This window comes from Strix aluco, chromosome 4, assembly GCF_031877795.1.
Source record: "Strix aluco isolate bStrAlu1 chromosome 4, bStrAlu1.hap1, whole genome shotgun sequence".
Lineage (NCBI taxonomy): Eukaryota > Metazoa > Chordata > Aves > Strigiformes > Strigidae > Strix > Strix aluco.
Genome location: NC_133934.1, coordinates 10,270,443 through 10,297,871, shown reverse-complemented (window position 1 = coordinate 10,297,871; position 27,429 = coordinate 10,270,443). Strand labels below are relative to the sequence as shown.

Genomic DNA, 27,429 nt, shown 5'->3' with positions numbered 1-27,429 from the left:
TCACACATTAGGAACATGACTGAAGGGGGTTCCTGTGCTTCACCACAGATCCTGGAGCAGGATGCAGATGCAGGTCAAAACAAACCTGCTTGCATTTGCTGCCAACAGCAAGACCAGCTACTGGGGATGGTGCTGAGGCAAACCATGCTAGGTTGAGGGCAACAGCAACCTGAACACAGGAGCACTTATTGCAAACACCACTTATACTCTGGCTTGCAGTGACTGCTAACATGATTTTTTTAGCTCCGTTTGCTTTTTTCCCCAGCTGGTTTCTCTAATTTGACTACCCAACTAATCCATTTAGTCGCTTTTTTTAAGTCAAGCTTCCCAACTTGGAAAATACCTTCACTGTTGGTTTTCAAAAATTCCTCTTTAAATAAGAAAGCAGTTGCAAAATTTAAAAAATACTGTCAATTTTTATTTTAACTGGAGTATCTATAACTTACCAAAATGTTTAGAAAGCAAATCCTGCCTTCCTTGCACTTGTAGTACGCTTACTTTCTTTACTAGTTCATTAAAACAGAGCTTAAATAAGTAAAAAATTTTGACTCAACTGAACAGTAATGTGCTTCAGTCTTGCTGTGTTCTGAACTCGCTAGGATGTGTTTACCATCAGACTACCAGTATAATTCCCTTAGATGTAATCTCTTTTGATTAATTTTACCAAGCCTTGTTAATAGCAAGAATATCAGTAAACACTAGTGGTATAGAAGTGATATAGTCTCAAATTTTCCTTACAGAAAGCTATGTTAACTGTGCTTTTAACATGAGTTTAACAACATATGCTATACAAAGACAATCATTCTTAACACTGATTTGTTTACTGAAATAAAAATTTGTATGTGCCTATGGGCATGTGCACAGTCTGTTAGCTCTCTACAAGGAGATGTCAGCTGGAATCTATAATGCTTCCAATTATCGCAAGTGTGTGGCTTCCCAGATGAGTTGTGAAGATTTGGTTCTGCAGTACAGCATCAGAGTTTACTTTCCAATGGGGTTTTGCTGGACCTGTCAACGAACTTTTTGTATCTTTCTGCTACACTGAGCACAGCTCTTAAGTGAAACTGAATTCCCATTTGAAAACAGATTTTAACACCTAATTTAGAAAACAATCACAACTTGAAATAGTAGCACCATGTATTAAATCAGTGTTTGCAGTGCTACAACAAAGAATAAGAAACTGCTATGTGCATACTACTCGAAGTTGTGCTTCTTCATTAAAAAATACAGGAAAGAAAAGATGACAAAACTCAGACTCATACAGGAAGGTGGCAGTGCAAGTGCAGTGACTCAAGAACACTACTGAAAGAACAAGGAAAATTCAGAGTTTACCTCACAAAGGGGGGGAAGTACACATGAGCAGACAGAGAATAGGAAAAAAGTGTAATGATTAAAGTTGCATTAGTAAAAGTAGAAGAAACAGAATTTAAGTAAAGGAGAAAAGGAAAAAGTTTGAGATGAAATAAACTGAAAGGGCAAAACCTCAGCAAGAAACAAATCCAAGCCTTGCTCTACTCAAAAATCCAAAATTCATTATCAGAACTCCTCATTTTTGAAAAACTTGCCTGTTCAGTTTACTTCATAGGAAAACCAACTCAAACTCTCCTAAAATACTTTCTAAACATTTAAGTGGTTCCAAAGCAAAGTAGCATTCAGCCCATAACAACATACCTCTCCTTAGTCTACTAAACTGAAGTACTTCAACTTACCACAAGAGACTGCTCTATTGTAGCATGCCTTTCCTCCTTTTCGACTGTTCGTCGACAGTCTGGACACACCCACAGTGGAAGATGCAGCATATTGTTTGCTTTTGGAGATGTGGAAAGTGCTGTTTTGCTAGAATTTTTTATTCCGCTCTCTGAAAGCGAAGTATCTTTTCGTTCACTTCTACAAAGAAGACAATGCTCGCCAGTTGTATATGGTGCCCTTTGGCCCAAGCCAAAGGTAAACGGTGTCTAGAAATAAATGTTTTAATAGGTAACTTTAATAGGTATTCACTGAATACATACCAGAAACACTTATTCTGAGATTTAAAAAAAATATGGGTTGTTTTGGGTTTTAACAGTCATCATTAAATAGTAACTATTTGGAGTGTCCCAAGATCAAACACAGCAGTGCTATCTGCGTGGCAAACAATTCTGATTCTCATTTTAAAAGTAATGTTTTCAGGGAGCATTGACTACAGCCTTCCCCTCTAAAATAATTCAGCCTACATGCAATAATCTAGTAAGTAAAATAAAAAAGCAATAGTACAATTCCTTTTACTGTTGTCATTCTTAGGGATAAAAAGGAAAATAACTGCTCTTCAAAGTTCTGCGTCACCTCCTTTTTCAATGCTAACTGAAACAAGGACAGTTTCAGCTAAGCTTCTCAGAAAATAAAAGCTTAACTCGGTTTTAGTTTGGTAGGGTCTTAAAATCCACTATTGGCTATGGAATAAAGTACACTTGGTAACTTATGAGGACAGAGGCAGTTCAAAACTTTCTCTTCCAAGATGCTACTGTGCCTGAAATCATGGTGCAGCCATGAGATACTGATTATTCACCAAGATTGATACTTAAAAACATGTCAAGCAGCACAAGCCAAACAGAACCCAACTTTACAAGACATAAGCAAAGTTATAATGAATGGAACAAAACATCTTGTAGTGGCGGAATCACAGATTTGTCTAGCTCTGCCTTAATTAGCAAGATCTTCTATGTAAGCCTCAAAATAGTTAAAATCTTTTTCAAAAGGAAAGACAAATTTAAATAAGTCATTCAAGCATTCCTCTAGACACTGCTTCAACCTCAATACTAACAAATATACTGCTTTAAAGATCATGTAGGGCTGAACTGCACAAGCACAGGTTAAAAGTTCTTTAGAGCAAAGGACTAGTTGAAGCTATAACACAATTCACTAACTCTCTTCACAGTAACAACAACTCAGTTCCCTATTACTGACATCTGAAGAAAAACAGCACAGCATTACAAACTGATTTTTTGTGTTCTTTGCATCTATAAGACTGACATGCTCAGCAATATGGAAAGAAAAACTGAGAATTCTAGACATCAAAGAGACACACTGAATTCATCTCCACAAGTATCTTCTTATCTCTCAGAAGTTCATGAGAACCTTAAGTTAACAGATTTACTAAGAACATCTTTACTGATGCACTTCAAGAACTCACACCTAAGCATTAAGGCAAGAAAAAAACCACACAATTTTTCCAGGTGTCTACTGCAGGTTTTCAGAAAATATTCTCATAAGGGAACTCATGCTGCCTCCTGAAAGGCTGGAACCCTTATTGGCTCTACAAGCAGGAACAGATTTCTGAAATTAGACATTCCTCTTGGCTGACCTGCACTCAACTGCAGATCTTATTAATGCTTAAAACCTGCATGCAGGAGGCCATGCTCATCTCCTTAGTCCTGAAAGTTTCCTTGTTAAAATAAGTTTTTCTGAAGCTAGACTAAGTCTCTGTTGGAATGACGATGACATCTTCATAGCTATTGCAGGCAAATTCTTGTGAACATCATCTGCAGAACATCTTCCAACAAGTAGTAAAAGCAGAGCACAAAAATGTAGAGGTTCAGAAGTTAAGACAACCTGACACTCTTTTGCAAGAGTAATCTCCCAACTGGGCCCATATTTGTGACAGATAGGAAGTTCAAATGAAAGCACCTGGTTCCTGGACCACGATGCAAATCAACTACTAAGAATGAAAATTTCTAAGCAATTTATTTCTAAGAAAATTCACAGAACCTGGACAAAATCTAGATCATAAGCATCTCAGATTCCTGTTATGGCTTTGTCATACTAAAATGAAGCTATGAATTGGAGTTATTTATTTAAAAGATGATGAACACAGTGACTGTTCATGTGACCATTTCAAGAGCAGCAGTAAACTCTTCCTGGATTAGTTAAGGTTGGAATTATATATACATTTGTATGTGTCTTCAGTGTAATCAGAGCAAATGTACATTTTGAGAAAAGATATTTTTCCACTAGTCAGGCTTCAAAAAATGTGTGATGCATCTCTGAAAGAAAACACCCAGTCTCACTTTCTCTCTGAAACATGTTCAGATATAACATTCATAAACGAAAGCTGGAAGTAGGACAAGCCAGAACAGAAATAACTGCATCTCTGCTATGTATTTAGATTTATCTCTAAGAATAACTTTATTACCATAAAATTGCATAGGTTTTTTTTACATCTATGTCCAATTTCAAGCTTATTATAACAATAAAGTTTTACTTTAGAAATAGTAGCTTTCACTGCTTTTTAAAGCTTGAATAGTGAAGTCATCAGAAACTGACTTCAGTTAGCCAAGTCCCAATCTCAAACAGAAGTCTTCTAAAAGAGTTCTCTAGTACCTTTAATACTGTTTAATACCTTCTCCTGTTAGTAAATAATTCTGCTATCATATACATGCACAAAATTTGTCTGCACATACCTGAGAAACACCTGTGAACTCTGATCCAACAGAACTGTCTGTAAACTGTGTACCATTTAGCGAAACCTGGAAAAAAATTAATAGTACATTGGTTACAATAGTTGAGTTTAATGCTAAAAGAGCATTAAAAAAATTAAACAACAAAACCTTCCTCTGCATCTGAGGGTTGATAAAACAGCTTTTGAAGCTTGAATAATTGTTTGACTGCAGATATGAAAAGCCCTTTTTCTTTTGTAATAGAAGTTCTACAGACGCAAAAGTTTACAATTTACGTATTTTAAACTTTTGCACTGTAGCTGTTTTATTAGCAACTCCAAGATGAAAGAATTGATACAGGAAAAAAGAAAAGTCATAAGCAAAATGACATTTTTCCTTCTGTATTTGATTGTTTGCATTTAGCTTTTAAACTTCTATTGTGAATCGAGACAATTACCAAAGATTCTTGCCTTTTGAAAGTTGAATACAATACTGCTTAGAAAAATATGCAGTGTTAACCAGGAAGACTCTTCCACAGCAAGCCTCCAAAAGGCATTCAGCTATTCTGCCACAGCAGCCTTTCTCCTGCCCCAGGTTATAATTCACACAGAAACCTCTCAGAGGTCTCTTCCATACCATGTTTCTCCACAAGTGTTAACAGAGACTACACCAGATACCAGTGAAGTGCCTTTCACAAGCCCCAAGTGTTTTCATACAGCATTATTTGAGGACACTAAAACAAGAGTAAACTTAAAACAGAATACAAATTCAATGAAGAGCCCTAGATCACACTGACTTGAAGAAAAGGCACTTAATTTAAAAAAAAAAAAAAAAAGGAAGAGGGGACATAAAGTCAGTCAATTATTTTATTGTTTATCTTCCCTCTTCTTAAGCACTGGTTTATCTCTTGCATTTCAGATATAATTTACCTCATGCCTCTCTTCCACCTTTCACATGTTTTTACTAGCCCTCTTTTGCTCTCCAGTTTTCCACCTACTACTGCCTGGAATTAATATTTCCAAGACAACTCTAAAGACTGCAATAAAAACCAGCCTATATAATGAGGCACCCCCACATCTTGTGAGTTGGATTTAGAGTTCAGAAAATATTTTTACCCTGCTACCAAACCAGAAACTTCTCAAACTGAAGCGTCCTCCAGTACAAAGGAGCATCCTTCAGTTTTACACCTCCCCAGAATTATGGACTGCTTGCTTTACAGAGCCAGTGAGATTATTGCAAAGCCATTGTCTTCAGCCAGATTTTTTCAAAGGCGAAGTGGAGGATAAAACGGTCTTCAGTTCATTGCTATAGAAGACAGAAATAAGAATCCACACAACTTCACTTACATACCCTATGCTAGGGGTATCAAAATATCAAGAGTAGCTGTTTAAGAAAAAACCCTCATATGCAAGTCAAGCATCTCAAATCTAAAATCATGGGAGCAAAAATGCTGATGTGGAACAAGTTCCCTATTTTTATACAGCCACTTTCCAGAAAGTAGAAAAAAATAAAAGGTCTTTTGAATTAAAAAAAGTGTTCTTCACCAAGAAGAGAAATCCTCCAGTACTGGAGGTCCACCAGTTACTGGCATGCACATTCAAGAAGAGAGAAACCAGTAAGAAAGTTTAGAATCAAACAGTTATCTGCAGCTCAAAAAAAATTTTTTGAGAAAATTAAAAAAAGACAACTTTATCGAAAAACATTACCTGTTCATTAAGGGAGCATATTTACCTTCTTTACATTCAAGACAGTGATAACGAGAATGCAGGAGCTGTCACATCTAAACATGCAAATGCTGAGTGACCAAGCTGAAGGGAGTCAGAAACGTTACAAAAGCAAAGACAAAAACAGTGGGAGGTTTCCGTTATCCACTAAATGTCACAGCCAAGACAAAATACTGAACATCAGGAGCAACTGCTTCATGGAATGAGTTGTCGTGCTACTAACAAAAGGAAAGGCATCTCTTGATCCTAAGCACTGTGCAGAATTTGGTTCAAAATATTAGTGTAAACCCCACAGAATTTAGTAGTGACCTAAATATCTACAGGAGGAACAAACACCAGGAAATTTAAATAAAAGAGATGGATAGATAGGAGAAAACTTAAAGAGAATCATCAAAAATTAAGTGTCTGTAGGCAATGTGATTAAGACATTGTATGTGAGGCTTAGAGCAAACATAAAAAAAAAAAAAAAAATCACATAAAGGACTTAAGTAAGGGTGAATAACAACATGACAGGCAAGGGAAGGAGATGGGTATATAGCATATTAGAGAAAACATTATAAGAATCTTGTAGAATTTGTCCAAATGGGGCTCAAACAATAGCAAGCTAAAAACAGAGAGGAAAAAAAAAAAAAGAGTCTTGCAAATATTTTAAGGAAGTGAGGGGAAAAAAAAGTACAAAATCTACAACTAAATCCTTTTTCAAGGCACTTAAGGAGCAAGGAGCAGTAGGATCTGTAATGTTAAAGTAAACAAACAAATAGATGCATTAAAAAAATGCTCAAGCTAAGGTCGTGACAAAAACACCAGATTTATTTTTCACATCTTCATGTTCTCTATGGAAGAGTTTAAAGATATTCTCCCAGTGAAAGGCTTCTTTACAGAAGAGGCATTAGAGGATCTGTTTCAAAGCAAAGCACTGCTAGAAAAAAGTATGGAGCAAATGGACAACTCAAAAATTAGCAAGCCACCAAGAGCAGATGACATCCAGCCCAAGACTCCTAAAGAAGCTCAAGGACATTATAGTTGCACTAATAACTTCAGTATGTTAATACTTGCTTTATACTTCGTCAGTACTAGAGGAGCAGATGATGTTGGGGGTTTTTTTTATTATTTATTTATTAAGTTTCAAAGGAAAACTAAGAAACTGCAGTTATCTGAAGTCTGTAGCAAGAAAGTGCCTGAGATGACAAAGTTAACTAATAGCACTAAATTCTTCATATTACTAAAGAGACTGGAAAATGGCAGAAGGACCTTACAAGATCTAGTTACTGGGCCATATGTTGACTGATATAATTCAGCGTGCAGAGATTTAAAGTAGAAGTGACAAGCTAGACAGCTGTCACTTCTGGACAACCCTTACTTTTTTTTTTTTTAAAATAAAAAAACCCTTATTTTTACAGTCCTGAGTATCCTTTTCAATGGTTTTAAAGTTTCATGTTTTAAAAACTTATTTCGTGAAGATAAGTGCCAGAAGGAAGGCTGACCTGGATCAGGAAGATGGGAATCTCTGCATGTATTCTTCACCATAATGGAAAGTGGCAGGTTGGGGGTGAAAATCCTTCCATTCTTTCTATAAATGTTATTTACAATGGACAAGATATATGGAAATACTGTTTTTCTTGCAAGCTGCTGCCACATTAACTCATTCTCTCTACAATGTTAATTTTCTGGAGAATAAGGCATACACCATCTTCGCACGGTATAACTTGTACCAGAAAGTATGAAGAAAGTGAGAATCACAGCTTAAACTATACTCCTTGATTTCACCTGAATGACCTTGAAGAACCAGTTGAGCAATTGGAACATAAGCACTCAAAGACTGCCATAATCTGCTCCAATAGCCTGTCACTATCAAAATCAGCCCTTCAGTGGGCTGGGTGGCATATTACTAGACAACAAACCCCCATCTTTCTCACAGTTGAAGCCTGGTGAAGTCACACAAACATCATGAAAGTGAGAGTGATGCAACGTCTCAGGAGAGCTCAGGAAAAGAACAACATAGGAAGAAAATTTAGATTTGACTCATCATCACTGAACCCTAAACAGTTCCACAGAAAAGTGATGCAGGATTTAATCAAATTTCTCCTGAGGGAAAACAGTTAGAAAATACCGCACTGATTTTCTCAGGCACGTTAAAGAAGATACAGACTAGGAAAAAAAAAACATGTTGGCAAGAGATGATTAAGGCTACACTTTATTCTACACTTCAGTCTACAAGGTCCAAATAAAACAAGGTTATTCCATACCACTCGAATTAAATCCCTGATTTTTATATAGGGAGGTGAAAAATTAAGTTTGTTGAAACATCTGAAACAACGCATTCTTCTGTAAGTGTCCAAGCAACACTAGAGAAAGGTATTGCACTTAACCCTGGCTGCCCCCACCAAAACCCATCAAAGATGTCTTGTCTATGCCACTTGCTCTCCTGCCTACACTTTTTATGCCAAAACCCATTTGCCACAGCTGTTCTGTGCTAAGCCTTCTCTCAGACACTTCCAGTCAGCGAGCACACTATGACATTGCTCTACAGCTTCACATAACAGCTCTGCCTCGCTTCCCACCGCTGTCGCCCAACGCCGTTTGGGAGGCAGCAGTCTCAAGTCGCACTCGCTAGTGGAGACCTCCCTCCCCACAGCCCAAGTGAAGCTCTGACTTGGGTGCTCTCCAGTCGCAGGCTGAGCTGTTCCTCTTCTCTCCCAGGCACAGCTAAATTGGTCACAGAACTGCTGCTGGCAGATGAGTGACACTTACAAAATCCTAAGTGATTTTCAGATATGAAGAAAGATTTCTTTATGCCTTCAGTTCAATAGATAGGAAACTATCTGATTTCAGTAAGTGAAAATTTAGGATCTTTCCTCCCTAACCCCAACTGACTTAAGGATAAGCCATTGTGGAAGTCAAATGCGTGGATGAGGGGAAAGAACGATGATAAACGCATGAGAGGTTCAACAGCAGGTAGCAAACAAAATCTGATGCAGGACATCTCTGAACTGGTAATACCTGGGAAAGGCACATGGGAGGAGGATTAGTCTACACACTGACTGTAGTTCTCTTCTCCATTCATCTAGTACCAAGCACTGTCAGACTGGACAGTAAGCTGGCCAAGACCTCTAGCACAGTAAGGCTTTGGGGTTTGTTCACTTTAAACATTGCTCCTGAACACTGGCAGTAGTGACTGTAGTCTCTGCAGTAACAACAGCCTCTGCAGAAGGTATATTACAGCACTGAATAGATATTATAATGTAAAAGCCATGAGTAAACTATCAACACTTATTCCTTCCTTAATCCTTTTTTAAGTCCACATTATACCTAGTTAACATCTGGCACAGGCCAGTTTTTCAAAGGAAGAGCAAACAAAGAGATCTACTTGGCTGTGTCATCACTCTTGCCGATGTGATTTCATCTGTTTTAACACGCTGATTATTTTTCATCTGCTGTACTTTAAGAAATTCATGAATGGTTTTTAAAGCATTGGAAGTACCCATCCAAGAGACTAACCAAAGCACTGTTTGGTTTCTCACAGAAAAGGTTGTCTTCGCTACACTCTGGACAGACCAGTTCCATGCACCACATGAAAGTGAGAACAAACTCACCCATCAAAATACCATAAGCCCTGCAAGATATCAACTACTGCAAAACCAAAGCAAAACAAAGCATATGCCTAATAAAGCAGAACAATACCTGCCCTACAAAAAACAGTGTATTCCATCATTTTTTCATGAAAGTAGTTCTTGTTAAGGGTGGTCTAACACTGAGAGAAACAGTCCAGGGGGGTCTTGGAATCAGATGAATGATCAGCCAGAACTATATTGAGGAATCCTCTCGGAGAGGATTACTACTGCAGTTATGGGTATGTTTATAGTCAACAGCAACATGGCCAAGAAGTGTACAACTGCCCTCTGACACAGCATGTCTGGGCCTGCTGCCCTCAGTGAGAGGCAGCTGGGCTAGCCCAAGGTGATGAACGGTCCCTCGCCATGGTGGTCATGGAAGTCTGACACCAAGGTGGCAGGTGAAGAGGAAATTCTTCTAATAGAAGGTAAGATAGAAGTCTAAAGATTTCTTATTTTTCCACTGTAAAATAACCCCAAAAGTACTAGAGGTTTTGCAGAAAGAGGACATGCCCTTTCAGAAAATCATACAAAAATGGTATTTTAAAAAAGATTAAATATAAGAGTTTTCTTCCTAGCAATAGAGTATGGAGAATGCAAAATTAGCATGCCCAACAGGCAGGAAAATAATTAGCAATACACAACACATTTACAGGTTCACTGGCATGGCAACACTGAAGAAACTCAAGCAGCTATCAGAGTTTATTATTATTGTTTCAGAGAAGAAAAAGTTCTTTTGCCATCAGTTATACAAAATTTAATTACAAAGACCTTTTAAGCAGTAGCTTGGAAATTGGTAAATGTTCTATTGGCAACAGTGAAAAGTTTGGAGGTTCCTACTTCTAAACACAGTCATGGTTTAGTGTGATGCAGCAGCCTTTGGGGTGGTGGGGATGGGGCACATGTGAATAAAGACCACCAAATAGTTTCACTAACTATAATGATAAAAGATGAACCAACTACCATAGTACCCCTCTCTGATTTAGAAGCAAGAGTGTTCTGCTTAAGAAATTGACATTATAAACATCTAAATTTTTGATGTGATAATCACACATCTCTAACTGCATTCTGTTCAGTGTCACTATACTTACTAACACATGCTTGCCAGGGAGTCTCAGTATTACAGGAGAGACGCTGACAGAAAAAGCGATTACTGATTGCAAACGTCACCAACGGAACAGGGAAAGTTGTGAAGGTTTCCTACATAAAAAGATCCTTGTTTTTACTAAGGATGCCAAAGTACCAAATAGAAACCAGAGCAAGCAAAGACGAGGTGATAATAATTAAAATTCAAATATCCATAATGAAGGCAGCCAACATTTGATCAGGCCAATTGATTAACTTTGCAGACTATTAATCCCTTTTACCAAGCATGCTATTTTGGGCATTAATACTCATAGCACTTAAGTTATCCTTTCCCAGCCCAGCTTCCATTATTCTAGTGTAGCCCACGCTCTTGAAATTGGAAAACTTTTCAGTGAAGAAAAACATATCCGTAAACAAGTCAGTGGTGCAAGAAGCCAGTCCCTTGGTTCTCCTTTAAAAAGCTACTGGACTACATGCAATTTCAGAGAACCTTTAAATCTTTACATCCATTATCAGGGATATAGAAAAGTGAAGGCTGCAGAAGAACAAGCATTCTAAGGAGTGTCACAAGGCTTCTGTGACTCTCTTGATATCCAAAATTTGAAATACAATCCCAGAATATTACTCTCAAATATAGACAAACTATCTTTCAGATCTGAAATAATTAAGTAGCAGGAGAAAGGGAAGTTGCCAGAAGTTGAACAACAGCCAGGAGTGAAGTGTTAGTGAGAAACCTGGCAGAGGCTCCAGATGGCAGAAAGCACCACACATCAATACAGCTCACATGTCGACTCAAACCTTACTTGCACTGGTATTTAATACACAGCGCATTTATGTTCAATAACTATTGTACTTAACAGAAATCATTGACATCATACTAGAGGGTTCAGTCAAATATATTACCTTACCATAGTGTTCTGAAGTAGAAATAAGCCAAGACTCCACCTGACAGCCAAGAAGCTAAGCACGACATGACTGCACACCCCCCTCCCGGTCACAGAAGACGTTTGTGGAAGCAGATTTGCGGCAGAACACCATGTTAGCTGTGAGATATATCAGCTAGCTATGATAACCAACACTGTGTTACTAAAACTGATTTATGTATGATATTGTGTATATACATTTGGATAGGGCAGGTTGGAAATCTTGTGACTGTAAAGCACACTAGCTCATCATGTCACACCCTCTCCGTCATGCTTAGCCAGCAGGAATTATGTACTCAAGGGCTAACCACAGGAAATAACCTTTGAAGAGGGAAGGAGGAAGAGAGACAATGCTGGCACTAGGAAAAGATAATTCATTTAACTTGAGAATTTGCACTCATTTTGTTTGTAAAGACAAGCAAAAGAGAAAAAAAACACTGAGCAGACAGCACCAGCGTTGTACTCAATTACAAACCCAAATACATGTTCAAAGAGCTAACAAGGCCCTTGTCAAGTAGGTCACTCATTAGCCCTCCAAAAGGTGAGGTATGGTATTACTTCATCTTAGGAGCAACATATTAAGATATATCTATTAAAAATTTTTAAGATAAATTTGGTAATAGATAGTCATCATATTAATTCAAAATTAGGTACTCACTATCCAAGCATCTCCACAGAAAATTATGAGCCAAATAGTTCCTATTCCTTTTCACTTAGGCTGTATTTTAGCAGTAGCACGAGATCCCAAACAAATCTCTCTTTAGGAAATATAACAAATATTTTCTTATTTGTAATTTTCTTCATTATTCATATATTCATATATAATTGACATTATGAGACTTCAATAATTTTAGTGACACTTCTATTACAATTTTAATCTTTTTGATGTAATAACATTGATTTCCAGTGTTTTCTTTATTAACTAAAAATCACACCATTACAGAATTTGACTAACCTGCAAGACAGGTTTTCTGAAGGCTTCCCTTCTTCAACAAGTCATATTATTGAAACTTATCACTTGGATTTAAGTAAACGTAATACTGTATTTTCATAGCTTAGTAAAAGCTATTCCTAAAATAAATTGCTGATGTCAAATGAGCCAACAAGTTGAGGGTGGGGAGGCTTAATCTAGAAAGCTCAACCTACCTTGCACATAGATAACAAAGCAAGTTTACTATGAACGACTCAAAACCCCAACAAAATTATTCCTTTCCCCACACCCCCAAGATCCCAAACCTGATTTGCTTCTTTTCCAGAAGTGAAATCCCTTAGGACCTTTGATACCAAGTCAAAACATCAAAGGAGTTTTCAACAGAAACTGAAAATATTTCAAAGGAAATACTTTTTCCAGTTAAAGCCTTTATTATTATAGATGTTCAATCTAGGGAGAGGAATTATGAAAAGTGGAAGTAGAAGGCATATACTGTACCTGTTCAAAAAGACCAATACTTTGTGGTTTAGCAAGAGTTAAGAGTAAGGTTGGGGGTAGGTGGGGAGGCTGTCCCTGACTCACCCATTTTGGTAGATACCCTAAACCAGAACTAAGATGACAAGTCTCTACTACCTCCTGCTAAAACTCAAGCCTAAGTTACTCAGCCAACAAGACCTTGTGCCAAAGAATTTTTATAAGATGTAACTATTTACAGGTTCATCACAGGGGCAGGCTAAGGAGGGAGGTAAGTCACCTGTACACAGCCCTGTTTTTCAACATAAGGCATGATATTAGTAGTTGCAGAAAGTGAAAAGCATTTTTTTCCTCCATGGTTTGGTAAAGTGCTGGTCATGCACTGTTAGCATCTGCCGGATCAAATATATAGATAAATTTTAAAAGTATACATAATCCAGGTTTTGTTTTGGTTTTAGTACGACCACACACACAAGCCTTAAAAATAGAGCAGGGAGGAAGGAAATCAGACAGCACCAAACAATGTAGAATAGGAAGAACACCAGTCTTCCTCCTACTTCTAGTTCTTTAAGAACTCAGGTCCTCTGAAAATAGGTAAAAGCAATGCTTCTGCTGGATTTACACAGAACTGATTATTTTCCTGCTGCATCTTTTGTTCCTTTGGGTCCTCAGAGCCAAGACATAATCTACTCTAACACAGTAATCAGAATAGAATAAAGTCTAAACAGCTACTTAAATTCACAAACCACAAACCCATCAAACTTGGATTCACAAAAAGCTATACTTGGAAACACAGCCACCTGAAATGAGCTACACTGCTCATACTGGCAAATGAAGGTGCCTGAAACTATCCTGGGAAAGTTTTTTTCCAGTAGTACTTCAAAAAGACAACTTTGAAGTAGTACTTTCAAGAGTACGCAGATATTGTTATTCTGTAATGAGTTTAAGGGAGCAACATCTATATTCTGTGCCCTCCCTCCCACGAATTCTTCTGTAGCACATTCAATTTTTCTTTTAGCTGAATCAATCTAAAATACATCCTTCAGGAAATGAGCACCTGTTAGGAAATAAGGAGTTCACAGGTTATAGTGCCTAAATATGAAAATGTTAGCACACACAAAAAACCTATGATCTCTACAGGAGCTAGGAAGCGTTCATAAAACAAAATTAAAAAGATGAAACTCGGATCTGGATCTCATTATAAGACAGAATAATCTACAGTCACTTAACTTTTTAACTGGAAGTTAAAGCAAGGTTATACTCGAAGAGGTTTTTCATCTATTTTATTAAACAAGGACAAATTACTTTCTTGGACATTAATTTGAATGATATAGACTTAAACTATTCATTCCATGAAACTTACAGATGGGTATATTCATTCCTACCTTAACCACTATAACAAAATCCTTCCCCCTGCCTTTTTAAAAAGTAGCCTGATGTGACAACTAATCACTACAAAGTCATACCCTAAGGAAAAAAAACCCACCACACCACAGCTGCTTAGTAGAATGAAGTGTCCAGACCCTACCAGAAGTCCTGCTGTGCTATGTAGACACTCTCAGTTGAATGCTACCACTGAAATCAAACCTACATAAGCTGTACTTAAGAAAAATATCTAAGCACTGCCTGGCACATGATCTCATGAAATCTGTATTAAGAAAAAGCTAAAGACCTTCCTGAATTAACTCCTGTTTGGGTGCTTTTTCCAGAAGATATGATCTAGAATAAACCCTATTTAAAGACTGCAAGTAGCAAATCATCCAAGACAGAATTCACCTGGACTCAGAATCAATGAGCAAATTTAAGCTTATTTGTTTACTCTCTATCATCACTTTTCTTCTGTTACATATTCAGCTGCTTCTATCTGATGAGCCATTCCTTACCTTCTGAGAAACTGGAAAGAGTTAGAGAACAGACCCTTGGAACCCTGGAACACAGACAATTAGCATGATCATTCCTACTAGGTAGCCACAAGCACAGGTATTCAGTAGGAAGTCCCTGCTGGATACAAAATAATCTCCCTACTCCCCCATTTGATACTATGTGAATAGATTCAAGGACCAAGCTAATCTTTTTTTTATACACAAAATACTGTGCAGCTAGGCAGAAGCCATCAGCATAGCAACTCCCAAGGTCAATCTATACAGGCAAGTCACGTGAAATTTGGTAACAGATGAATACTGGGTTTTTATAGCATATGCACAAATACTGGTTTTCCTCAATCAGTTGAAAGCTCTTATCGGCCCTTTCCAAGTTATTATCCTCTGGAAGCTTTACCAATAAAATTTCATGTTTTCTTCCAAGGTACCTCAAAAAGGTTAACAGCATTCCCACAATTCCCTGTAACCCACTAGCAATACACCCATTTACAATTAATAACTGAATGTTTTCCAGGACAAAAAGCTGGAAAATCCATGTCATCTGGGAACAAAAATACTCCTATTGCATTCAAAAGCAAACAAGCAGAAGTCACCCTCACTTTTTCAAAAGCAGTAAACACTAGATGCAGTGCTATCCCAACCCTGAAGATAAAACTCCCCAGCCATCCTTGCAGCCCTGCATACGTTCATTCTCAAGGAAGATGTGTGCTTCCAAGCAACGGTTATTAATGCCACAGTGAGCCTGCACTGACTGAAGTCTCTGGTGGTTAATGGTTAATTGCCTTCCAGCAGAGAAGGATCGATACAGGAGAAAGCAACAGATCCCCGATGCCATGAAAAGTGCCTATGCTTGCAAGTCCCGTCTTGTCATTTTATCTTCCTTTGAACCTAAAACCATCTGTCTCATCCTACAAAGTACTAAAAATTATCAGAATCACAATTTATACCATGCTTAAATCTAAAACACATACTCGAAAAATATATATCAGCTACCATACTGAAATTCACACTGTATTGCAATAAATGAAAGATATTGCCCTGAAGGGGGGAGGAAGTAGAAGCCTAAAGCTTCATTTTTACTCAACTGTCAAACTTCACTTTGTAAAGTACAAGCATCACTATTTGTACAAATGGGCAGCCTCAGCTAATGAACCAGTTCCTCATAGCACCATAAATAGAGGAAAAATTTGCTTCCAGAATAAAAGAAAACATTAATTTGGGTCATTAAAAAAATAATAATAAAAAAAATCTATATTTAAGCTTAAGGGAGGAAGTTAAAATGGGATTTGGCACAGAAATACTAAAGTTTACTTGGTGTACTAAACCAATGACACTTCAGCAAAGAAATCATGAAGACAGGAAGAATCCAAGCCCTATGTTTTGAAGTAAAAAATGAAATACAAATCAGAAAGCTGCAAACCCTGACATACACTTGTGCTCATCTTTTTTGTAATTTTATCTTCTTTCTTTTCAAAGAAAAATGTTTTTAAATAGAACAAAACCCAACAAACTACAATAAATATGAGGCTCTCGGCTCTTAAATTGTGTAACCAAGAAACTACACATGCCTATACTTGTGCAAGCAATTACTTGGCTAAATAAGACCATTTATTCAGATTAAAGCCAGCAGCAATTAATATCCTTATCTTCTTTGTATTTTGCATTGCATTGATCTGAGGTACTGCATGTAAACTGAAAAATATGTTATTAGAAATTGGTTATTTTTAAAATATCATCACTGTGCACATGCGTATTTAATGATCTGTACTGATAATTCTGTAACTTCTTCCCTTTCATCTTTTTCAAATAATTATTCATACTTCACATTTCCAACTGTCAGAATTTTTCAATTCCCAGCTCTAAATCAAGAAATTCCACATCTTAAGGGAAATTAAAAAAAAAAAGTCAGAGACACTGACAAGTGTCTCATGCTGTGTTTGCAACCAAATATCCTTTCTGAGATTAATTCTCTATCAAAATTGGGAAGCGAGTGGGGAGAAGGATTTGGTTATGCTTATCCCTGAGACTGTGAAAAGGAAACATGATTCCAAGATGCATCACACTGTTTTCGAGAGACACTGGAAAGTATTAGTGCTGCTTCACAGCCCTCTGGAGGAGACCTCATTTGGCCAACCACCTTCAAGAAACAACTAACTGGAACAGACACCGTGCCAGCCAAACAGGGTCGTCAGCAAGAGATCTGGTTCGTTTAGCTTAGCAAAGCAATGAAGTTCTCTCTGTGAATGCACTGGGGGTGGGCAGAAGACAAGAATTAAACTGAGGGCAGGGAAAGCAGAGCAAAATGTCCTGGAAAACATTCAAACTGAAGTAAAAGACTATCAGTCACAGCATGAAGGATGTGAAGCAGAACTGAAGATAGGGATCTATTTCAAATGAAGTGGAATCAGTTAATGAAAAGGCATTTTATGGTATTTCTACAGATAGGCAGTACCAAAAAATCTGCCCAGATCCCTTCACATTTTTATCACCATTCACATGAAAAAGCTTTGCAGTTACCCAAATATATTTGCAACTGAATTATAATACATGAGCTGCTTTTGTCTTCTGGGTGTTTTTTAAATTATATTTGCGGCAGGGGAGATGAAGGGGAATTTGATTACAGTAGTTTTTATAAAGCTCTTACACATCTTTTAACACTGCATTTAAAATAAAAAGCAGAAAAAAATAGTATTTTAAGTTTTGTGTAAAGGTATGAACAATTTGCAAGATAAAGCAAACTTGAAAACCTGAAACCTAATTAAAATCAAATTCAATGTTAAACCATAAGGGGAGGAGGAGGAGATCACATCTTTTACTGGTTGAAGTATAGTAATTAATTATATTTAAAGAGTTTTCTGCACAGCATTAAATGCTATTCCCTAGTTGACAAGTGAAATGGCAGCAGGTATACAAAACAACAGAACTCATTTAAGTGCAGACAAGCTTGGACCTGAGTGAAAAAAGACTTGGGTCTGTAAATACCCAGATGTGCAGCCACCAAGAACCCAGGCTCTCCAGGGGAAAAAGGGAGGGAAGGAGATTTAGTTTTAATTACACACATCACAAATTCTTTAGGAGCATATATCCCACATGCAATGCTTCCCTTCTTGGTAGTCAAATATGACACAGCGGAACAGAGACAATCCACCTCCTACCAGGATTCTGCCCTTCCTGACCAGAAAAATGTTCCATGTCTTTCCAGCAATTATGCAGCCACATGTGCTAAAAAAAATACCAAAAGCTAATAATGAAGATGATTCAAGCATTTATTTTCCCAGTACAATGTCCAAAAGTGTTCTGAGCAGGTAGTTAAAACGTCCCAAAATTCTCTCAACTAGCCCTGACAGGTAACAACCATGCATATACATTTTTTTCCTAGTAGAGAGTTGTTAGAGATTTAATCTGTTGTTTATACTTCAATCCTGAACAGAAATATGTAAAATTAATAGGATTATGCAAAACAAAAAAAACCCAAAATGTGCCAGCACTTTCCCTATGAACAGTAAGAAGCATTCACCCAAAGGCAAGTTTAAGATGCATAAGACAACATTTAGGAATTAATTACTTGACTATGTAGCTTCAATGATACAACTGTAGATGCTCTACTCCAGGAATTATGTACAAGAAAATGACCTCACTTGATAACTGGTAAAAAGGTTAAGCACACTCATTCTTGACAGCAAAACCTCCTAAAATATTAAGTAAAGCCATGCATGAAAGAGAGCATTTTCAGAAGGATCCACCAAATATAATTTCTAAATCTAGCCATGTTTTTCCCGTAACAGAGAAATAGAACTGCAAACTGCATATGCTGTACTCGGACATGACACAGACAATACAAGGCAGAGAAATAATTCTCCAGTTCTAAGCCCCTTCAATTCTGCAAAAATCACTATCAATAAGAATCAGAATCCTAGTTTAATAGCTAGACTTAAGAGCAATCAGCAAAATTACAGGAGAAGATGGATGCAGCAAGTAAGCTTTAACATCAGAACTACATCCAAAAGTTATATTTCTAACAAATCACTACAGAGTTAATAAAACCACAGGTTAAGCTAATATCCATAGCAGATTACCTCAGTCCTTCCACTTCATTAACCCCTCACTGCCCAGCTCTATATGTCCACCATGCATGCATACATCACATATTACATTTCTTATAGCCACATGAAATACACTACTGAAACATAACACATAGTATGCTTCACCTACCAACTACCACTATGGGAGGGACCAGAAATTTGCTGAGGAAATATGTTGAAGTCCTTTGACCAAAGCATCTGATTTACTGCTGCAACTTAAGGAGTGGAGATCAGAGTCTAGGGAAGTTTATTCAGCTATCCCTCACCAAAAGGCAAGGCTGGTAATAGTAGGAAGCCAACCACGATCCCAACGTACATAACCAGAACAAAGAAGTAAAGTGGCATCTCCAAAACTCTCCCTCATATGTTCTCTGACCCAAAGATGTAAGGGCTATATCCAGGTAGCAAGCCAAACCTATGTCCTGGACTGGATTTGTAGGAACAGTTGCTTATACTTCCTATACTGAGGAAGATCATAAGGAAAACATCCAGTGCAGTAAATTCTTCATTGCAGATTGTCTTAGAAAGGTGTTTTGGGGGTGTGGGTGCAGGTTTTGTGGTTTGGGGGGTGGGGCATTAAGAAGAAGTAAGAGGCAGCTGAGCTGAGACATCACGATCACGATGTCTTTAGGGCTATGCATGAGGAGACTGCCAAAGACAAAGGCAGCTAAACAGCTGTATCAGAGAAAAAGCCACAGAGAACAAGCTGTCTGCTGGTCCCTCCTAGGGCTGCATACTGCTCCAGTTGTTCTCTGCCCGCTTCAGACCCCAGAAAACAAAAGTGGTTGTCTGGAGCAACTCCTAAGAGGAGCAGAAATCATATATATCACACGTAACCAACATGCAGATATGTGCCACCATGAAGGTGTCAGAAATCTGTTCAGTGTTCATTCATCACACCAACTACTGTTCATGGCTGCTTATCCACACAGGTACTAGTTATACCACTAACAATGACCAAGAATGAATAAGAAGCTCCCAATCAGCCCTCCATATCTAACGCTGTCACAAACTCATCCCACAGACAAGCCCATGTGTTTGAAAAAGCTATCAGAGGACAGCTTGGGCTTCTCTGATCATGTGATGAGGTTCCACATGCTGGTAGGTGGGAATGTAGAAGATTTCAAGGCATTAACACACAAAAGAAGCTCTTCCTGCTTGTTAACTTGAATGAAGAATATTTTACACTAGGATCACAAGCAAAACAGCAAGAGTCCAAAGATTATATGCCAGGGCAACCTGAACAAGAGCCTATAAGTAAAAACAAGTTATTATTCACACAAAGTTCATAAGAAACAAGCAACCAATCCATCAGTCTTAGAGGCATGCATAGTAATGTACAAAGCATAAGAAAAGGAGCTAGAATTCTTTGAATGTGATCAAGACTATGGTCTACTCCATGAGTCCATTCCCAGCTGAAATACACTAGCAAAGAGGATACAGTCAATTCATAGAAAAAAACCAAATCAAAACAAAAAACCAGCCAACCAAAGCAAAACAAACCCAAATGCCCAGAAGTATTAATTCCTGTATCTAAAGGATGTAAGCATCACAAATGCAGAGAGGTATACTGGAAGTCTACAAATAATAAAAGGAGGAAAGCACAAGTGCTATCAAGCTGCAAGCTTACAGGCCATCAGAAATGGCGGACAGACAGACGAGACCTTTTCTGAGCAGTTAAAAGTAAAGCATAGGACTTCTTGTTACAAGGAAATACTAAAAACCTAGGCACCTACTGGGAACAGAACATAGCAGAACTCCAGCAAGAGTTCAAGGAACTTACTTTTTTAAAAACACAGATAGCAACCAGAGACTCTTCCTTTAGCTGTAGCCAGCAAGAAGGAAGTAGTTGACAGTAAACAATGAAAGACAGTTTCATTGGAAGTGAACCGTCAAGTCAATGGTTACTGAAGAGGGAAAGGAAGGAAGAACAGCAAGAGACAGATTTAACATCACTACATAAGAGCTCACAGAAGGCAAGTCTAAGGCAAGGAAGAGCTAATTCTCAAATGACACAATAGATACAAACAAATTCAAGAAAACCAAGCACAGCAAGAGAACAGAAAACAAAGCAAGAGAATAATGACTCAGAAAAAGCACACAGAAAGGGAATAACAAGCATGACAATGGCAACAGAATACAGGGGACAAATCAAAAAGGCTAAAGGCACAAAATGAAATAATTCTCACAAAACAGCTTGAGGCTACTAAGAAATCATTCTATCAGTACAGTATGAATAAGAAGAGAATTTGTCCATTACTGAATGAAGAGGGAAAACAGATTAATGAAGAACAAGTCCTCACTAAAGAAATCAACTACAAGCAGGTGACTAGCACAATTAGCACAAATAAATGGGTAAAAATGTCCACCCAGAGTCAACCTATTATTGGAAATAGCCATATTTACATTTTTTTCCAAATTGGCTAGATCTGATAAAATTCAACCAAGTCACTCAGGAAATCCTCTGAGCCATCTCAAAATCAATAAACCTATCTTTGAAAACTCATGGAGGATGCCTGAGATATCAGAAGCTTAGAAAAGGTGAACTATATAAACCCTTTCTTTCCAAAACTGAGGAAAAGAAAATGGATGATGAAGGGCACAAACACCTGAAGAATAATATTGTCTTGTCTTCAGCTCCCACAAAAGTTAGTCGAATATATTTGAACAAGTCTTTTTAAGCACTTAGATATGGAAAGGAGGAACAGCCACCTTGGTTTTGTCAAAAACAAGCCATGTCAAACCAGTACAACCTTCTTCCATGACACAGCTACCCAGGGGAGAAAGAATAAATGTCATGATTTACTTGATTAATGTTTGTGACAGTCTTAATTACTGAGACTCTCATAACCAAACTAAAAAGCAAGATCTTGCTAGAACCACCATGAATTTCCAAATAGGCATAGGTGACTATATGCAAAAGAGGAGTCAACAAGGTCAGACTGTTAGAAAAAACCTAATGCTACCTTGGGATGTATAGCTTATGTGACACATGACATAATCCTTCCACCTAATACTGCTCCAGTAAGTCTCAGAGGGACAACTGCAACTCATTCTGAACACAGGTCTTCAAGCCAGACAGGAACAGCTGGAGAAAAGCCACAAGAGAACAACTACCAGACAGACAATATTACCTGCCAGGAAAGGCTGAAAGAACGGGAGACACCAAACTTACAGATCAGAATACTGAGGGGAGGAAGAGCCAGTTCTCTGTATCCACAGCAAACAGAACAAGCAATGAAATGTTTGAATTGCAGTAAGGGAGATTTCTATGCAACAGAAAATTAACAGAGAAGTATTTAAGGACAAAGGCTGCTTGGTGAGATTATGGAGTCTTCATCAACAAGGTCATTTTAAGAGCAGGTTAGACAAACAAGTGACACAAGTATAATCAGTGCTGTCTCCACTGGCCAGAAGACAGACACATGAATAAGATAAAAACAAGGATGGAATGAAACTTGAAGTCAAGATTTTATAGCACTGGTAAGAGATTCTGGAATATTATATTCAGCTCTGGTATCAAACTGAAGGAGATAGTTTTAAAAATCACGGAAGAAACCAAAGAACTACCTGAGAGCCAGCGCACATGCTTAGAATAATTGAGAGTCTAATGAGTTTTGATAATGACAAAGGAAGTTGAGGAGTAACTCTGTCAATAACAAGTACCTTCGCAAGAATGAAACACCAGGTTCTAACAGACTCTTTAACAAGAAAAATCCCCACACCCAAGAACCATGGCCTGTTCAGGAAGGATACCTTTGTAACAGAATGAAATTAAAGACAGGTGTTTCAGTAAGACTGTAGCAAGGCATTTTTGTACAGAGTAAGCAGCTATTTTAGACCAGCAGCAAGTCTCACTACTTGGCTAGCATGCGAGCATAGTTAAATTAGCATGGTTCTGAGCAGTACTCAAAGATGGTTGCTTGGATTTATGTCTGCTTCCTACAGTGCAATTTCCCCCCCAAAAAAAGAAAACAGAGAAACCACCACCAACCAAAAAACACCAAACAAAGCCCGCCAAACAAACAAAAAAACCAATCATAAAGGAAATTAATTGTATTCTTCAGACAAATCATCTACCTTTTAGTATGTATCAAGGTAGATAACTACCAATACTGTTGTCCATTAATATTTTAAAATAAGATTAAAAGTACTGTAATCAGTAGAGTCTACCTAAGACAATTCACAAAGAGAAAAAACAGGGCCAAATTTCCCTGGTAGCTATGGAGCTCCTCATACACTGCTGTGCTCAGACTGCCTGCTTGCTCAGTGCCTGCTCACCAGTTACTCAAATCCATGCTCTCCCTCACAAACATACAAGTAAAAGTGTGATTAGGAAGATGGAAAAAGACACCCTAATTAGAAGGATAAATCCAGACAGTAGCAGTGGGACACATAACCATCCTTTATACCTTTCCCACCACTATTTTCTGGCATTAGAGTGGAGTTGTAAGCCTATCCAATGTAATTTCCTTTCAGGAAGGACAACTAGATCAGGATGCCTGACCACAAAAAGGGCTGGCTTTCCAGAAAGAGGAGCTACAGCCATCCTCCTCCCTGTTCACTAGTGTCGATCAAATTTTGCTTAAGAGGAAAGGAAGAATCACAAAAACATTGGAGAGGCAGACGCACCAGGTGCCAGAAAGACATCTTCTTCCAGTGATCCTCTCATGGTTTAATGAAAGGGATTCGTGCTCCACTAAACCCCAGTAAACCCCACTAAGCAGACACTTACAAAAGAAATAATCATCAGACGTAACACCTCCCTGACCACGTACTAACACTTATTAATAGATTATTCCTATACTTACCCAAACTCTCTCATGTCACAGACAGCCCCCCTACAAAATACCCGTTTTGGTGAAAAAGATTAAGACAAGGACACTAAAAATTTACTAGTCATAAATACAAAGCCTTAAAACCATCAATAAAGGCAGACTCCACCGCATGAAGTTTTTTTTTGCTGATCATGAGTTAATACAAACATTACAAAAAACTTTGCATGTAACTTCAAAAAGTTAAAATTACTCAAGCAAACCATACAAAACAATGTTTGTGGCAAAAGTGGCAGATAGGACAATGCAAGCAAACAGTGAAGACTAACTTCCTGCTATTAAAAAAAAGGAAATACATGAGTCACAAAGAAACCATAGAAAATTCTTTTCTCATCAGAAGAACTCATCCTGAACTTGGGAAAACAATTCAAATGTAAAAATACAATTATTTAGGACATTTTTTTTTTAATATTAGGGCAATACCTCAAGTATCCTCATATTATAGCATTGCACACTATGTATCAGCCATTTTGCCAAGCCAAGACTTCATGCAAAAAGCTAATGAATGATAGGGATGTTGGCTTTCTCAGGATTATCATAAATATTAACAGGATTGGGAGTAACTGGATTTAATGGATTTTTTTAGTGTCTTCAGTATAAGGGAGGTCTAATGCTAGTTAGGATCCTCTAGGCTTTAACAGGAAACAGACATGGACTACCATAGACTTTTGCAGCTTAGCTGTCAAATCGTCAGAAATACCTTATTGACTGAGAGGATGAGCCAGTCCCACTAACAGGTAGCATCATAAGATGCAACCCACTGACTTCAGTATTTGTTTCAGAACTGGCTTCACATTTAGGCAAATACTCATTTTTGTCCTTCGTCAAAAGCCACAAAGGCAAGCACCCATTTAGACTTCTATTGGAAAGCTCTATTTGTATTAAGGAATACATTTCCACAAGCCATTACTAGTAATGTTTTGGCCACTACTAGTAATGTTTTAACAAATTCCTGGGGACCAGAACAATCCCTTAAACCACACGCAGTCACTAGATATTCCACCTGATTTGCAATGAAAATATATGCCCAGAGTAACTTTAAATATTGACAAAAGAATACTCTTCTCATTCTTATTACAAAGGCATAAGACACAGCCATCAAGTTTAAAGAACATGCAACAAGCAGTCTAAATAATATTCAACGTATGCATGATTAAATGTCATGATTTCCCCATAATTCTGAAAAAGCTAGGTCGCCAATGCCATCACTTCCAAAAACATGAAATAATAATTAATATTTAACTTTGTTACTCTGCAGTGTTCCTCAGTACAAAGTTCTTCCTCATCCTACATAAGGTTTCAAATTTATAGCTGTACAAGTATGGTAGCCTGTTCTCAGACAGAGAAAAACATCATTATAATTTTTTTCCATTGAAAGCATAGAAATATTTTTTTAAAGCAAAGTATATCTGAAAATTATGGAAGTTTAATTTTGTCCACTTTTATTCCTGTGGTTCAGACTCTTAGCCAGTTATGACACTAACAAAAAAAACCCCAAAACAGTCAGCTTCAGGCTGCTGCTGCAAGCTGTCTCAAATCACAGCAGACACCAGTACAATTCCCTGCAGACTCCCTGAAAAAAGCAGAGAATTGACAGTATAGTGGAGATGAATCTTGGGAGTAGCCAGGAAAACGAAGTAAAGATAAAATAAGATGATCACACAGATAAAAGTGCAAAGTTTCTTCTGACAGTAAAAGAGTGTTCTATCTCTTGCTGAGTGACAGAATAAAACCTTAATTCATCTGAAGCCTATTCCAGTGAATATTTGGGTTTCAACTACACACTATACCTGCATAGATAAGTTATGGCCATTAAAATAAAGCGGTGAAAAACTTCTAGTGAACCACTGCTAAACCACTAACTTGCCATCTGTTGTAGCAGCAGCTTATTGAAGATAAGCAGCCTGGAAGCATTACGGCAATTAAGAAATCTTTTGGTCATTAACTCCACACCAATTAAATACTAAAGGCTGGCAAAACTGTACTGTGGCTTAGAACTGCTTTTTAAGGCAAACTCTTCTGTTCCCAATGACTGGTTTCACTGAGACCCAGTGTGGCAAAGAACCCTTAAACATCTACTCAGGCACTTTTTATCCCTCAGCAGCCCTAACACATATGTATGCGCTCTAATAAAAACAACATACATGCACACAAAGTATTTACTTCGTGCCTACACTTACATAGCAACATCATTAATCCACATTCAAAAATGCCATGTTTTAAAAAGCTTGGATACATGCACACACATGTATAAGCATGCACACGCCCATTCTCACTCACACATCTGTCCATGAAAGTGTCCCTGGGCTTGCATCAACATTAGTGCCATCCAAATTCAGAGTCTCACATCCATCTCTGTTCAATACTCCCTACAACAAGTTTGAAGTAGTCAACTATTGGGTTTAATATGGTTATAGAATTTGAAAGAGGGTCTGTAACTTCTTGTAATATTCACAAACAAAAGTCTGTCTATGAAAACATGTGAACTCAAGGTATTTTTACATCACAGTTCGTTGCACCTAGATCAATGGAAAAAGCCACTTACTATTAGAAAATAGGTGAACTACCCTTGTGTACAATTCTGTGGTAGCACCACCTTCCCAGCTTTGGAAGAGTTCTGCTCTCAGAGCTAAAACTACTATTTCTGCACGTAGGAAAAAAAACCACCAAAAAAAACCAGCCAGAAAACAAGCTTTGGCTTTCAAAAAAAAAAAAAAATCATCTTAGTTTAAAAGCAAAATTACTTTAGTCCAAAAATACAGAAAAAAATCCAAAAGTTTGCAGTGCCCACAGTCAGTGCACTGACTCCAACCACATCAACATACAGCTGTTTGCACTAGTTCTCTCTCTTTGAAGAAAGCCTCAAAGAGAAGAAGCGGGTGGCAGAGTGCATTCATGTCTGGCACCCCTGCCTAAAGCCACTTCTTTTGTTTGTAAAGGAGCTGTCATTGATGCAGTCTGACAGCACAAAGCTTAAAGCAGAACCGGAGTCAAGGTAGAGCCTTACAGCATTTTGCAGACCATTACGTGTATGTTACATTTAATACAGTTTCCAACAAATTTCAGCACTACACACAATGAGATACGCCCTAATAAAGAAACACATAGATTTTTAAAGAGTCATGTCTTGCATTAATAGACTTCTTCCAGGAGTAGGATTCAATTGACAGCCTTTTCTGTCCCTCACCTTACAATGCTGATATAATTAAGTTTTCGATGTCACTAATGACAGATACTCAAAACCTATGAAGGACATGACCAAAACTTATTAGTCAAGTTAAAAAAAAAAAAGGTTACATAATGTCACGCTCAGTTAATATGTTCAAGAGTCTTTCTTTCATGAACTGACTTGCCCATTTTAAAAGGCTAAGCATATTTCATGTACATCAATAATGCTTGCTCTTTTACAGCTTTCTCTCCTCATCCACATTAACTCATCTCCTACATCATCCAAGAGGAAAGAAAAAGCCA

The 27,429-nt window shown here is 37.7% G+C and overlaps 1 protein-coding gene across 4 annotated transcripts in view; it reads right to left on the bottom strand.

The window, feature by feature from the left end:
- The window catches only part of FAM193A (family with sequence similarity 193 member A), a 79,347-nt gene that overhangs the window by 43,086 nt on the left and 8,832 nt on the right, over positions 1 to 27,429 (bottom strand). For 3 of the 4 annotated variants that reach the window (XR_012623016.1, XR_012623017.1, XM_074821968.1), the window contains exon 1: positions 1,710 to 1,937. Coding sequence is in view for 2 of the 4 variants with exons in the window: in XM_074821968.1 (XP_074678069.1) it covers positions 1,710 to 1,799 (90 nt within the window). In the remaining 2 variants the exon portion in view is untranslated. Of the gene's footprint in view, positions 1 to 1,709; positions 1,956 to 4,436; positions 4,503 to 27,429 lie in introns of those variants that run through there. The other variant, XM_074821969.1, reaches the window with a different exon arrangement.